This window comes from Sander lucioperca, chromosome 15, assembly GCF_008315115.2.
Source record: "Sander lucioperca isolate FBNREF2018 chromosome 15, SLUC_FBN_1.2, whole genome shotgun sequence".
In the NCBI taxonomy this organism is placed as follows: Eukaryota; Metazoa; Chordata; class Actinopteri; order Perciformes; family Percidae; genus Sander; species Sander lucioperca.
Genome location: NC_050187.1, coordinates 1,421,326 through 1,436,353, shown reverse-complemented (window position 1 = coordinate 1,436,353; position 15,028 = coordinate 1,421,326). Strand labels below are relative to the sequence as shown.

At 38.3% G+C, this 15,028-nt stretch overlaps 1 protein-coding gene across 1 annotated transcript in view; it reads left to right on the top strand.

The window, feature by feature from the left end:
* The window catches only part of slc2a15a (solute carrier family 2 member 15a), a 41,884-nt gene that overhangs the window by 606 nt on the left and 26,250 nt on the right, over window positions 1-15,028 (top strand). The window contains exons 2-3 of the mRNA XM_031304726.2: window positions 9,278-9,376; window positions 14,226-14,386. Coding sequence (XP_031160586.1) covers window positions 9,278-9,376; window positions 14,226-14,386 — 260 coding nt within the window. The remainder of the gene's footprint in view (window positions 1-9,277; window positions 9,377-14,225; window positions 14,387-15,028) is intronic.

The window sequence follows — 15,028 nt, the reverse complement described above, 5'->3', positions numbered from 1 at the left end:
TTGATTTTACTTGAAATATGAGGCAAGTTTTCAGTAGGGTGAATAATATACAATAAACTGTAATTTCAGTACAGCCTACATGAAAAAGTAGTGTAATTTGAATTAAATCAGACTTAATTAAACTTTGAAACTTGCTAATAAAATAAATTGTACTAACTGTAACAGTCAATGTTTAATATTTTTCCCCAAATCTTTTGTGCGTTGTGTCATATCTATTTTAAATAATTAGTTATTATTAAATATATATATATATATATATATATATATATATATATATATAATATATATATTTACCCACTACACTAGCATGTATAAAAGCCTGTTGTAGCTAGCACAAAGCTGAATGGCTTAACATGGAATACAGCCAAACACTTAATCATGGTTAAGTGTTGAAAGGTGAAAATGAGCTGCAGGTCTGTGTAGGGCCCTAAAACTGGTCTCCTGAAGAAAAATCTGACAGGCTACAGTCCCATCCACCAACCTGACCTCACCCATACTTTTAGATAGACAGAGATAGATGCATAAAGCGCACATTACTTTCTCTATTCGCACTGAACGTCAGTATACAACATCAATAAAGAGGTGCAGAATAATCCAGTACAGATGTAATTGGGATACTGAGCCTAGCTGGTCGTTTAGGCCAGGGGTCTTCAACGTTTTTTTAAGCCAAGGACCCCTTAACTGAGAGAGAGAGACGGAGCAGGGACCCCCTACTACATATTAAGTTTCATAATAAACTGGGCCTACAATAACGTGTCGGCTGCCTAAAGCCTTCATACGTACCTTTTTAGTACATTGACTAATAAGCTATTCAAATAATAATTGTTGGCGTGATTTTATAAATCATGTTTTAATGTTAAACATACATATGGCACAGTGAATCCTTAATATTAACTGTATGGCTGTCTTAAAGATTTTCTTACCTATAGGCCAGTAAACCTTTTATCCATGTTTTTTTTTTTAAATAGGCTGATTTATATTTGATAATAATGTGTTGGATTCATGTTAAGACATTTTAATTTTTTTAAAAAAATTAACAATAACTTGGTGGCCCCTCTGCAGTAACTCTGAGGACCCCCTAGGGGCCCCGGACCCCCTGTTGAAGATCTCTGGTCTAGGTGTCAGCTAATGGGGATCCTTATAATAAACTCAACTAAACTAGTACTGGGCTGTCATCTTTTAGTTAGGTAATCTGAGGGGCACAAACTGGTAATTAACATCTACAGCATTACCATAACATTCAAAAGAAAGTCCAATAATTCAACCGTGTAAGATATGCTAATGTGAAGTATTATGACTATCTTCCATTAGTGCATGTTTAAATGCTAGCATAGAGAGTGCATTTCTATAGCGTATAGCATAGAGATATGCTGTATACTGTCCGCAATGAGTTTCGGATTTTTTTTAGTGCACGCTTCCAAATTGCCCCACGTTGGGCCACTAACAAAATCCTCTATGTCAAACTCCATCTTAGGCAAACCAAGCAGTAGTAACAATAATACAGCAACTCCCTACACCAATAACAGCACTTTTCAACAACAGCCCTCTGGAAGGCATCTCCACACAACGCCACAAACCAAGTATACACCAAATCAAAACCACACTCCAGCGTGTTACATACCAGACTGTTTGACGAGCCCCCCAAATATGTTACGGCCACAGCAAACAAACACAACTGAAACGTGACCGTCAACATATCGAAGAACACCAAACCTGAGGATTAGTTAATGTAGATTAAAGTTTATTCACAACTTAACTATTATTGATTAAACCAAAACTATGAGATTCTGGAGATCTGGCCAAAAAGAACAAAATAAGGGAAGAAGCCTGATCCAAGTATTATGACTATCTTCCATTAGTGCATGTTTAAATGCTAGCATAGAGAGTGCATTTCTATAGTGTATAGCATAGAGATATGCTGTAAGATTTGCTATGCTATTATAGAAATCTGTATACTACAGCATTAGTGTGAACCATGGAGATGAGCTACTGTCCAACAGTATTTTAAAGGTGCAATATGTAACACTGACAGCTAGTGTTCAAAATAGCTACTGCAGTACAAATTCAAAATACTGGAGAGAGTCGTCTCCCCCGCTAAGTCCTCCCCAGACTCAAAGTTCACGGAGGTTGCCAGGCTGAGACCCCAGCATCCATAGTTTCGCTTTGTCAGACCCTTTTCAAAGTGCGCTGAAGGAGCATTCACAACAATGTTGCTTTCATTACTTCACAGCACAGTGGAGCAGCTAACGTTATATATATATTGACAGTCATAGAAGCCCGTACTCACGCAGAGATCTTTACCCAACTGACAGACACTTTTTTGGCTTAGAATTACAATAGGAACCGCTAAAAACACAACAACCTCGCCGTCCTCTCCACACGACGGACAGACGCACTTCCTAGGCTTAGAATTACGATAGGAACCGCTAAAAATAACACTACCTTGCTGTCCTCTCCACCCGACTGAACACACTTTATTGGCTTAGAATTACAGCAATAATAGCTAAACACACTGCAAACTCACGATCCTCTCTTTCCGGTTAACAGCCCCCCTCTCTTGGCTTCAAATAACTCACCGTCATTAGCCTGAGGCTAATGCTTAGCTACCTGTTCAAGAGGAAATTAGCCAACTCGGCGTCCTTTTGGTTTCTAAGATGTATCCATCTTTCAGCTACATCTCCAATAGTCACCCGGGGTTTGTTACGTCTCTGGTCACGCAACTGTTAGAAACATGCCGGGGTTTTTAAGGTTGGGTAGAATTTATCTCTGTTGATCCTGTTTGTTTGAGTGCTGATTTCATGGCTGTACTAATGTTACAGCTGTAGCACGCTGGGTTTAGGTTTTTACAGGTATATCTGGCAACCCGGCCTGGCTGTCAAACTGGGCAGTTGATAACAACACACAGGCCAAAACACAAAACAGACATTCTGTCACGGAACGGAAATTTCAAGAGAAAATACTAGCTTTAGCATTGTAGATATTATTTCAACTTAGCATGTTTCCTTAATATCTGACGACGCATTGGGGTCATTTTGGGATTTATTACAGTAAATATATTGCATATTGGACCTTTAAAGTAAACCATGGTGCATTTTGATATATTATTTTTGATAACTTCCCATGTAATGAAAATTAACTTGATCATTTCATTTAGTCACTTGGATTTCATGTCATTCATGTCATGTCATATGTCTTTCTTTGCCTGGCATCACTTTCAATCAGCCAATATTCAAATAGTTTCCCAATGCAGACATTTTAAAGTTTAGCTGGATATTACTTTCTTGAGATACTGGTCACACTGTTAGGGAAAGCTTCTGTCTTTGACTCTCAGCTCCCTCAGAATTGGCAGCCAGCCACGCGCTCTGATTTGCTTACAGCAAGGAATGTGAACAATGCAAACAAGACATTTTAGACTGGAGAATTAAGAGCTTAATTTAAATAAAGACCCAGGGGTGGATCCCTGTGGACAATGTAAACATTCGGGGCTCAGCCCAAACCTAGGGTGGTCTGGGGGGATTCTTTTCCCATTTACAGAAGCTATAAGCACTTTTTCAAGCCATTAGATAATAGAATTTCTAAAAAGCTATACCTCATTTGGGGAAATTGTTCCCCAACTGTCTTCATCATTTTGAAACCAGATCCCAACACATATTAGGTATGACAAATTTTCATTCCCGCCATATAAAAAGCGGCAACAATTGTCTGATGTCACTATTTTTAAATTAAATTACATTGGTAGGGTAAGAATTTGGCATAAACAGCATTAGTCATCTTGAAACCTATTTTTGTTATGCTAGAGTAGAGTTCAAGGAATTTATGTTTAGCTGACAAATCTACTATATTTGAATTCATCCAATAATAATCTGGGCTGGACTAACTGCAAAAAAGATCCCCAACAATGCCAAGTAAATGTGGTTTTGTGAATTGAATATTAAGCAAACAGAAGAACATTCATTTAATCATACTAGATTTTTTTAAGGAATGCATTGGTTGACATGACATGGCCTTTTTGTGGTCCTGAGTGTCAAACATAAGTAAAGGAATGTCTAATCTGCAAATAAATGTGGTTATATTGTTCAGAAAAAGCTGTTTTATATTAGCATATAGACAATTCATGCCATTCATGTTCCTGTTTTTCACAATTTTCAGCCAAACCAGGAAAAGCTCATATGGCATGTCCCAAGTCCATTTCATAAAGTTTGATTTTGAATAAAACTAATAAAATTTATATATTTTCCCCTTATTTAAGTACATATTAATACCACAGATGTCTACTTGTAAGTCTGCTGTTTTAAAAGTCCAGGCATAATATTTTGAACCAGCCCTGAACAAAAAGATTTTGTCCCAAAATCGATATCATATGGTGTGACCCTAAATACTGTTTTTTAAATATGCCATTGTCTGGAGACCTTTGGGGATAGGGGGGGTCCTTCTTCATGCAGGAAGTATAACAACATATCAGAAGGACATTGAAAGTTTTCCAGGTGAGTTATCTCTCATATTTCTTTCAGGTATTTCTAACACTCCTACTTCAGTACCCCTTTTCACTGTCTTTTGGTGTGACCCATTTTACAGGAAAATGTCAAAAGTAAATTATGTTTTGTCAATATTACCTTTAAATCTATGTTACCATGCTGCAGTGAGCATATCATTTTGTGCTAGCACATAGCCACAAGACTCATTGTTCTGCTAAGTGCATGAAACTTCATATGTTGTGACCCCATATCATATTGTGTGACCGGGTTTTCTCGTCACACTATATGATTTATTTGTCACACTATATGGTATAAACTGCACATATTTGACATTCTAAATATCAGTAGTAGTCTGAGAAAATAAATCCTGGTGTAATTGCAACAATTTAATCTGATTATAATGCAGGATATGTTTTTTAAATATCTGAATACATTGTTGAATTTGTCTTTTAACAGATATGAAGAGAATAAACTCAAAGGGGAACTACAAACATTCAGATTGAAGCCCACCATTGAGAAGAGAAAAACTCAAGTGCTATACAATATTTTAGCCCAGTCTCATGGCAGTTCCTGAAATGGTCACGTTATTGAATCTATTGATTCGTGTACTGAACACGTTAATGTCGTTATTTTCGTGTGGTGAGCACGAATTTTAAAGTAATGTATTTCATGGCATGGCAGTTTGTGAAATGGTCACATTCGAAAATCGTGACCTGTACACGAAATAAATGAGAAAATCGTGACCTGTACACAAATCTATAAATCTAAATAACGTGACCATTTCACGAACTGGCGTGAGACCAGGTTGAATATTTGCTGGCATTCTGTTTTACACAGTTGTGATTTTTAACAGTGAACCTTTATGTGATATACCTGTCTTAAACTGTCTTTTGTTGTTTGTGAAATACATATAATACACATTTTTGCATTAACAGATTGTTATGTGGTGTGGTTTATCATATGGCGTGAAACCATATCATTTGGTGTGACATCCAGAAATTATTAAAATAAAAAGGCTTTTGGGGTCTAAATCATACAAATCTCAATGGAACAGATATGAAATAGGGTCAGCAAAAGTCTCAAGCATTTTCTGTCTTTTATATCGAGGTATGTCAAAATTAATATGAAGCTTATTGAAAGATTGAGGACAAATGCCTTACTTTGTGTATTGATGAAGAAATATATTGTAAAATGTAATAAATTTGCACAAGGAAATGCTAGATCTTGATGAAGTAATGATAGAAGATTATGATACATTAACTCACATAAAACAAATATACCTTATTATAATTTTACACACAATAACTTTCATGTCACACCATATGACCATTTTAGTCACTAACACAACAAATTAGTGAATAAATATGAATTCCAATACAAAATCTAAAAGACCATACATGTTTATGGGAATGGGAGAGTCAGTACAACAGGAGTGATTTCCAATGCCTAATATCAGATTTTTTTCTTTTTTCAGCCTAAAACGTCAACCACCCAATAGCAAAGTAGAAGTAAGAGTAGTAGTAGTGGTAGTAGTGGTAGCAGCTTAGAACAAGTCCCCATGACAGTGTTAGGGCGGACCTATAAATGATGATTTCCCCAGTAATAGAACATTTGCTCCAATAATTTTCCAGTCCAGTCAGTGAGACTAAGGGGAAATGACACAAGTTGAAAATATATTAAAAACCGAAAAAATTCGGGGCTCTGTATCCAAGCGATGCTTTTAACACTCCCTGCACTCCTCGTGACATCAAACAACAGCATGAAGCAACAGTGACTGATAGTGAACAGTGAAAATAATAATTTTGAGGGGGTTGTGATGCTAAAAAAAAGATGTCTCTTTTAAGTGGCGCCCAGATAGCTCAGTTGGTAGAGCGGGCACCGATATATAGAGGTTTTCTCCTCCACGCAGCGGGCCCCGGTTTGACTCCGACCTGCGGCCCTTTACTGCATGTCAGTACCCCCCCCCCCCCCCCTCCCCTTTCATGTCTTCAGCTGTCCTATCAAAAAAAAATAAATCTTTAATTTTATCTACAGACGTGTCTCCTTCAGCCGACTCGCTGCTTCCTTAAAAGAGCATAACAACAATCTGTAGCCTATCAGGGTTTTACAAAATGCTTTAGCAATATATTTTCATGAACTGATCAACGTGATATGATCATATTATAAATGTATGCTCAGTGTAGGAGGCACACTCCCTCCTACAGTAGGCTACACATCAAATATGATAAGAGCAGCTGATTTTAGGCAGTAACCCGCTTCAGATTCCAGAATCACTGCTCCTCTTGGTGGATAGATACACCATTTCAACTGCTGTCCACACACAGGCGCTTAGGGGTGTTATGAGTTGGCCCCGTGTTGACTTTGAAGGATTTTATAATATAAGATAAGATAAGATAGACTTTATTAATCCCACACTGGGGAAATTCCTGTGCTACAGCAGCTCAAAAGAAAAATGTACACACATCAGAATAACACAAATATGCATTAATTAGACATAGGAGAAAGAAATATACATAAACTATAGGAAATGGAAAAATAGAATATAATTAGTTATAATAATAATAGTAATAAAACAACTGTATTTACACAATAAACAACCTTATATAACAGACAGTATATAAACACAGATATACAGAAGAGTAAGGTGCGAATGAATAGAGATGACATATTGCACAGTTGGAGGTGACACAGAGTAATAAATAGATAAATGTGCAAAAGAAAATATTGTCCATTGATGGCTCATGTTGCAGAAACAGCTAGCAGTGCTACATTATGATGTTGTATTAAAGAGTCTGACTGCTGCTGGTATGAAGGAGCTGCGGTAGTGCTCCTTCTTGCACTGCGGGTGCAGCAGTCTGCTGCTAAAGGAGCTATTACCTTATACCAGCTAGATTTTATGCTTTCAATAGAGACATGGTTAGATAAAAGCTGCAGTGCAACGCTTCTCATTGAGCCCCCACATTTTAACTTTTTAAATGTTTCTAGACTTGGGAGAAAGGTTGGTGGTGTTTCTGCTATTTTCAAAGATACATTTCAATGCAAACAGATTTCACCAGGTGAATTTAATTCCTTTGAAAATCTCTGTACTGTTGTAAAAACCTCACCAAGAACTATTAAGTTACATTATTGAGCCCCCCCGAAATACTTTGCAGACTTTATTGACGACTTTTCTGAAATGCTGTCAATTATATGTATGTATCTACTTTAATTCTTTTATTTTAACTGTTGAATTCAATGTTCATATCAACAATTCCAATAATAACACTGCTAAATAATGTTGGGCCTAATTTGATACTTTGGAGCTGTCGCAGCATGTGACTGGCCTGTCTCACACTAGATGTCATACGCTATAGATTTGGTTCTTAGTAAGGGCCTTAGTTTTCCTGCTGTAAATGTCAAGGATCTAGCTCTGTCTATTCTTTGATGCATTCGTTTCTCAAGCTTTTTAGACTAGATCTAAACCTGTCAAAAAAGGCACATTACTGAAAATACCTGTGCTCTATTTATGGAAGCGCGACCTAATTCATCAACCATGTAGCAGGGTCTGTAGATAAAAAAATGTAATAATATTAATTCTAAAACACTCAGGGTTGTTGATGCATTAGCACCTGTTAAGACTAAAATAATGTCCGGCAAACAGAAAGCGCCATGGAGAAATGTTACAACAATAGCATATCAGAAGAGAGAATGCAGGAAGTCAGAGCAAAGTAGGAGCTCCAAAGTAGGATAGTCTATGTCCTTGACCTTCCACTTCACAGGAAATGCATGTATTGAAACGGATGCATGTATTTTCTGTTTCTGTGGACTAGCCAGCTAAAAAATGTAAGGAGTTTGCAGTTTTCACAAAACTGAAAATATACGATTTAGTTTTAGCTCCACTCAGCCGAGCAGAGACATTATGACCTTACCACCCTCTGCAAAAAGAAGAGTCTCTATGTCTGAATTCACTGCAATTAAAAACCATCCACATGTTCACTAGATATTCTGCCTACAAGCTTTTAAATTTTTTTTTTAGCAATTTCGCAGCTGATTCGATACATATTGTAAAACAACTGTCTTAAAGGCTCATTACTCTCAAGCATCTTTACAGCATTACTCTTTTCGGCTGGATGTCCGTTACCTTCCTCTTTCTTTGTGTTGGCGTTCTAACCTCTGGTGGATTTCTGAGGACTATGGTTAACTGCTCCTCAGATGTGGAGGGTAAATCCAGACAGCTAGCTAGACTATCTGTCCAATCTGAGTTTTCTGTTGCACGACTAAGACAACTTTTGAACGTACGTACGGTTTAAAGAAATGCCAATAAACAAGAGCACATTTTTCTGTTTCGGTTCAATTTAGAATTGATTTCAAGGCCCTACTTATTGTCTTTAAGTCATTCGATGGTCTGGACCCAACATATATTGCACATATGTTTGCTGAGTACAAGCCGTGTAGGTCATCTGCAGAGACTGATTAGTGGTGCCCACTGCAGTCAGTGGTTAAGACAGGCCCCAAATGTAGCCATTTTTAAAACTAAGTTAAAGACTGTTGGTAATTGTTCTTGTTGGTCTTGTTTTATGGTATCATACTTATTTATTTCATAAATTTGGTTTTAAACTTCTCTGCACCTTTATAAAATGTGTCTTTGTACATGTACAAGTCTATTCATCTCATTGAATGACCTCTGTGTATGATACTGTGCTATGTATATATATATATATAAACTTGGCTTGCCTTGCCCTGCCTAGAAGTAGGACTCACTTCCTCACCATTCTCTGGATGAACTTCCTAACACATCTCTCTCTCTCTCCTGCTGTCTGCAGCAACTGACCAGCTCTTTGTTGGCAGTGGCATTTCTTACCTCCTTCGGGAGCTCCATGCTTTATGGCTACAATCTGGCAGTGGTCAACTCCCCTGCTGTGGTAAGATGCATGCACACTCTCTCTCTCACACACACACACACACACACACACACACACACACACACACACACACACACACGCTAATTTAATTAGTTGCATTTGTTAGGGCTTTGAACCACTGAAGTACAATGTCAACTAAGGCAGACTTGCAGTTCTAGCTTATTTTGTTGGCCTGTTGTTTAGAGAAGCCCTGTGCTCACATGGTACATACCCTTAAATAAAGTGGTGTTAATGTTAAAATCAACTATGCATTTATAATCTTTGACTCAACAATCATTTTACCTGTATGTTTTACTTACATGGTTACTGTTTTTGAATGCACTGTAAGGCGACCTTGCAACCCGTTCTCACTCCCAACTCGTCACATACTGACGCTTGGTCTGTGGCTCTTAATGTCACAGACCGATGCAAAAGCCTTTAGCGTCTGTATGGACCGCACCGGGCATAGCAGCAGCTTGACCGCTACAATGTGAGGTAGCCAGTAGTATGAAAGACCTAAAATCCATGTAAAGAGGCAGATTGGGGTGGTGGACTTTCACCCAGGAGACTGAGGTCGGTGTCCCATTCTTGTCCCATGTGTTACGTAAACGTACATTTTGTAACCCCACCCACAATCTTTTCCTAACCCTAACTAAGTGGGTTTACCCTCCATCTTAAAAAATTTCGCCAAATCGGTCCTGACTGAGAGCATCAAAAAGTGACGCCAAGGGTCCCGACCAAGCACGTTGAAAAATCAGGCAAGTTAAAAGCCCCCAGCGTCTGACAGAGGCGCTAAAGGAGACTTTTTGCGTCAGAACCTAAAGCCAAAGGCACCTGACCAAGCGTCAAGTTTTTGACGCGGTGGGATTGAGACTGTGTTGGACCTTGGGTGTCCTGAAAGGTGCCCTAAAATAAAATATATTATTATTATCAACTGCAGAAGACTTACATGGTGTAACAGGAAGAGGTGGAAAATTCTTCATCCATCATCTTTACTTTCACTGAGCCAAGACAGTCGTGCATGTTTGCAATAAGCGCTTTCTTAGCTGCAATTTGTCCATCCAGAGTTGCAGTAGCAAGTTTGCTAGCAGAGTTAGCAGAGTAAGCACTTCTTAACTTCACTCTTTCTTTTCTCTGAGCATTTAATTTAGCTTTTCTTGCCGTTAACCAAAAGCAGCAGGATAGAATTACTGTCGAAGTACGTAAAGACAGTTGACTTATTTGCGCTATAAATTTAAAGGAAAACAGGTTTGCGGAGTTCATCCAAACACGTCTGCTCAGAGCGCCATTTTGGATGTCCCCCCCCCCAACTTTATACAGCGAAATGTTCAATGACATCATCCTGCATAAGCCATGTGCTTTTGTTTACTGAGAAACAACGTGAGGTACCGTGTGGAGAATGAATGAAATGAAACATATAGCCTATGCCTTGAAGATTTATTAATGTTCTTATTTCACACCGTGCTCATTAACAGCAGAATCTCACCATGTCTCAACACAAGTAGCATGAAGCAAACTTAAGAACTTAATCAAATTGTGTAAATAAGCCACAATCCTCAATTTATGTTTTCATAATTTCCTCATTCAAATATGAGCTTCACTTTATAACAATATAAGTTATAACATTATAACGTGAAACATTTAAAATTATAACAAGATAAGTAGTATTTTGTAGTAACTTTGTATGTCGTAATAATGGGAGAACATATTATTAGAACGTGAAAAAACATATTGTTGGAACAGTAAACTTTTCACGGGATAACAATAAGCTGATGTAGAATTCCAATCTAATTCGGTTCTATATCTCTCTTTTTTATCCTACAATTGGTGAAAGACCTTTTCATTGACATCACTACCGATATCCAACCGTTTTCTTGCAACCAAAATATGCCTGGTGAGACTTTATTTTAGAATAAAAGAGCCCTCCTGAGGTCTTTGTCATCAAAATCAGTCTTTGAGGTAAGAGCAAGTCACATGCATAAAAGCTTTTAGTGAATTAAAAGCATGCGTCTGCTCGTCTTCCTCCTTCAGTTGGGGTAATTGATGCTGGTCCACCAACTCGTGCTATAACATGGTAAACTGAGGTCAAAAAAAGACTTGATTTGATTAGACAGGGAGCTGAAAATTCTGAAAAAAAGAGATAGAGATAAAGATTGTGTTGGTACTGGTCTCGTGAAACCAGGATATCTTGGCCGCATGATACACAAAGACAAGGTTTCCTATCTTATCAGGAAGGAATGCTCTCTGATTGACTCAAATCCTTTCTATTGGTCCAATACAGCATCTGATCTGTGAGGATTAAGTGCTGAGTTTGCTTTACCTGTAGTAGGTGAGGGAATGAGCTAACCAGTGTTACACACATTTTCCAATTTCATCCGTGGATTGGAACAAGCAACCAGTGTTGATTTCCTCAAGACAAACTATGACGAAAAAATATTCTTTTCCAATGAAAACAAAGATTAAAACTAAATAAAAGTAACCATTGAAAACGATAACTATGCTCAAATATATTACATTCATACATCAATGAATAGTATCTGAAAGATAATGTCAAAGTGGGAAGAATGGACAAATGAACTGTTTTAATCCAAAGTGGAATTCCGTGTCCTGTAGAATTACACACTGTAGTTCCTGATTGATCAAACTACCTACTCCTCCACTACCCAAAATATTCTTTGTTTAGAAGTTGATTTGCTGTTGACCTGTTGGACTTCTGTTAATAGGCTGTTAATAAGAAGCATCTTACATTCAATAACTTTCTGTCTCTGTCATTCATGTTATCTGACATGCTTAGGAAAAACAGATTTAGGGACAGAATGTAACTACAATTCACTGAGAGTTAGACAAGAGGCAGCAATATATACTAACCGCTGTGGTAATTTTCTGTAAACAGTGTAGGATGAAGGCATGTTGGGTGGAATTAGCTTAGAAAACTTTGCAGAGACAATGGATGTCCGCTGTCATCCTGCCGGTAGTGAAGCAGAGGGACCATAGGCTCTGTTTGGTTCTGCTGCTGCTGATTTGAGCATTCGCAGTTTGTTGTGGGTATCAAAGCAACGTTTGTATCCGGTTTCCCTTTTTGAATGATGAATCGATTACTGCCACCTGCTGGTATGGAGAGTTATTTCCTCTCATGCAGTGCAGAACGTACGTGGTACTCTGCCGTCGGCTGTAGTCTGTGCGGTGTGTTCCAGTGCTAATTTTTGGCTAAGACAAAGGCTGAAGTGGGCCAATAGTTCATCGCCGCTAGTTCTTGGCTGTCGGCTTGGTGTGTCAGGGTCTTTAGTTATAGTGCATACACCTAACCAGAACTTAAAGGACAAATCGGGCGCAAAATGAACCTAGGGGTTAATAACGCATGGGTACCGAGTCGACCGTTCTCTGGATATGTTTTCATGCTAATCGAATGTGACCAGTTTTAGCGCAAACCGCTAAACAAGGCTCAAAATAGCACCACACTTCCACGGTAGCATAATGAGGGTCATTACATGTAAACCGAAGCATTGAGAACTTTGTAAGTGTACAGACAATTTATTAAAAAGATAGTTTATAAAGACGGGCGCCACCTTGGGAAAACCGTTTTATAAGCTAATTAGCGGTTTGCGCTAAAACTGGTCACATTCGATTAGCATGAAAACATATCCCAGAGAATGGTCAACTCGGTACACATGCGTTATTAACCCCTAGGTTCATTTTGCGCCCGATTTGTCCTTTAACCATAGCAGGGGAGGGGTGTTATAACTTTGGGAGGCACTCAAAAATGATCCTGCTTACAGAATCACCAAGTATTTTTTAAAGTCATTAAGAGAGATGCATTTGGTTATTGAGAGATTAACTTGAAGAACTTGATTACTCGCGACTGTCGGCAGATTTGAAAGTCTGTTGAAGATGGAGGATCAAACCTATTCTCGAGGACATGTAACGGAGTCACCAAGGAAGCGAAAAAGATAACGTGACAGGAAAAGCAACAACACCAAAGTTAATATTGGAGTGGCTAGAACAGCTGCGGGTAAACGATGGAGATATTAAGAGCTAATTTCGGGTTCGGCCACTGTAAAGTGCAGGGCTAGAAAGTAATATTCAGTTGGTTGTCATATACAGTTTCACTGCTAGATGGGAGAAATTCTTACACAATGTAGCTTTAAATATGTAGAAATGTAAATTAAAGCGTTATTGACGTTACAGAGCGGCCTTGGTTGCTGCCTGTTTATCTGATATAAATGTTGTTGTTACTACCGCATTGCATTTTGGGATACTTAGGCTATGCCGGCTTAGTGTACATACTGTAGTATTTCACCGGAAATAGTATGCAATTCAAGAACTACTGGTTTCATGCTAAGGTTCCGTACATACTAAAACATGTCACGTACTGTTTTAACCTACTAAATAGCATGTTAGTATGGAATTTTGGACACAACCAATGAGTTACTGCTTTTTTCTTTGGGCCCTGCAGTCTACTCAGTGGTTAAATTAAAGAGGTTTAAACTGCGACGTGTCAGCTTGTTTTAGGCTGCATTATTGTGCAGTTGACACTAAAACAGGACCTTGTTCCTATTTAAATCTGCACACATTTTATTCTACAGTAGCCTACTGTAAGTTTATCCGGTGTCCAAATGGCCAACAAACAAACATAATTGACAGAGCTCCTGCAAACCTGAATTGTCATACCTGGCAGTCACTGCACAAAGTGACTGTCACTATTTCAGTAAGTATGGACTGAAGTCAAAACTTTGGTATATCTGTAATTATTGAATTATCTTTCATTCATACATCATGAATGATCATGTTTTTTTTTTTTGTATTGTTTCTACCATCTTCCTCTTCTGACCTTTCCTACATCTTGTTTCTACTATCCCCCTTCTCCTCTCAGTACATAAAGGATTTCTACAACAAGACAGTGGTGAGTCGTACTGGAAAAGGACTCAGTGAGGAGACCCTGACCCTCATGTACTGTCTTACTGTGTCTGTCTTCGCTATTGGAGGTCTGCTGGGCTCCCTTATCGTGGGCATACTGGTCTCTCGCTTTGGCAGGTAAGCCATTTGTTTTCACAGAAAGTTCAGGAGAGGATACTAGATTCTAGACCAGTTCTACAACAGACAATGTTGGATTCTTTGAACCATGACTACAGTCTTTTCCTAACTCTAACCAATGAGTTAAGGCTCTGATACGATATACTGATGTTAGATTTTTGTTACATTACATGTCATTTAGCTGACGCTTTTATCCAAAGCGAATCCCAATTAAGTGCTTTCAACCTTGAAGGTACAAACTCCAGACAACAAGTAGTAAGTGCAAGTACATTGGCTTTAAATAAGCAAAACTACAAAGAGCCATATGAAAGTGCAGCTTTAAGAATATTTATATTTCTTATTTTTCTTGGTTTTCTCTTATCCGAGGTGCAGTAAATGTATACTGATATACAAAACAGAAATGCATAAAGACAGCTCAGCCACAAAAAAACTGTGTTAATACCAGTGATTTAGTTAAGACCACCTAAACTGAGACCAGAGTGTATCGAGACCGAGAAAAGACCAAGACCAAGGCAGGGCGAGACCGAGTCAAGACCAAGACCAAGACCAGACCAGACCAGACCACTGTGAGTCCCGCCTTATGTGACACAGATCATCCGATTTACATGAAATTTACATGGAATTTACATGGAATTTACATGG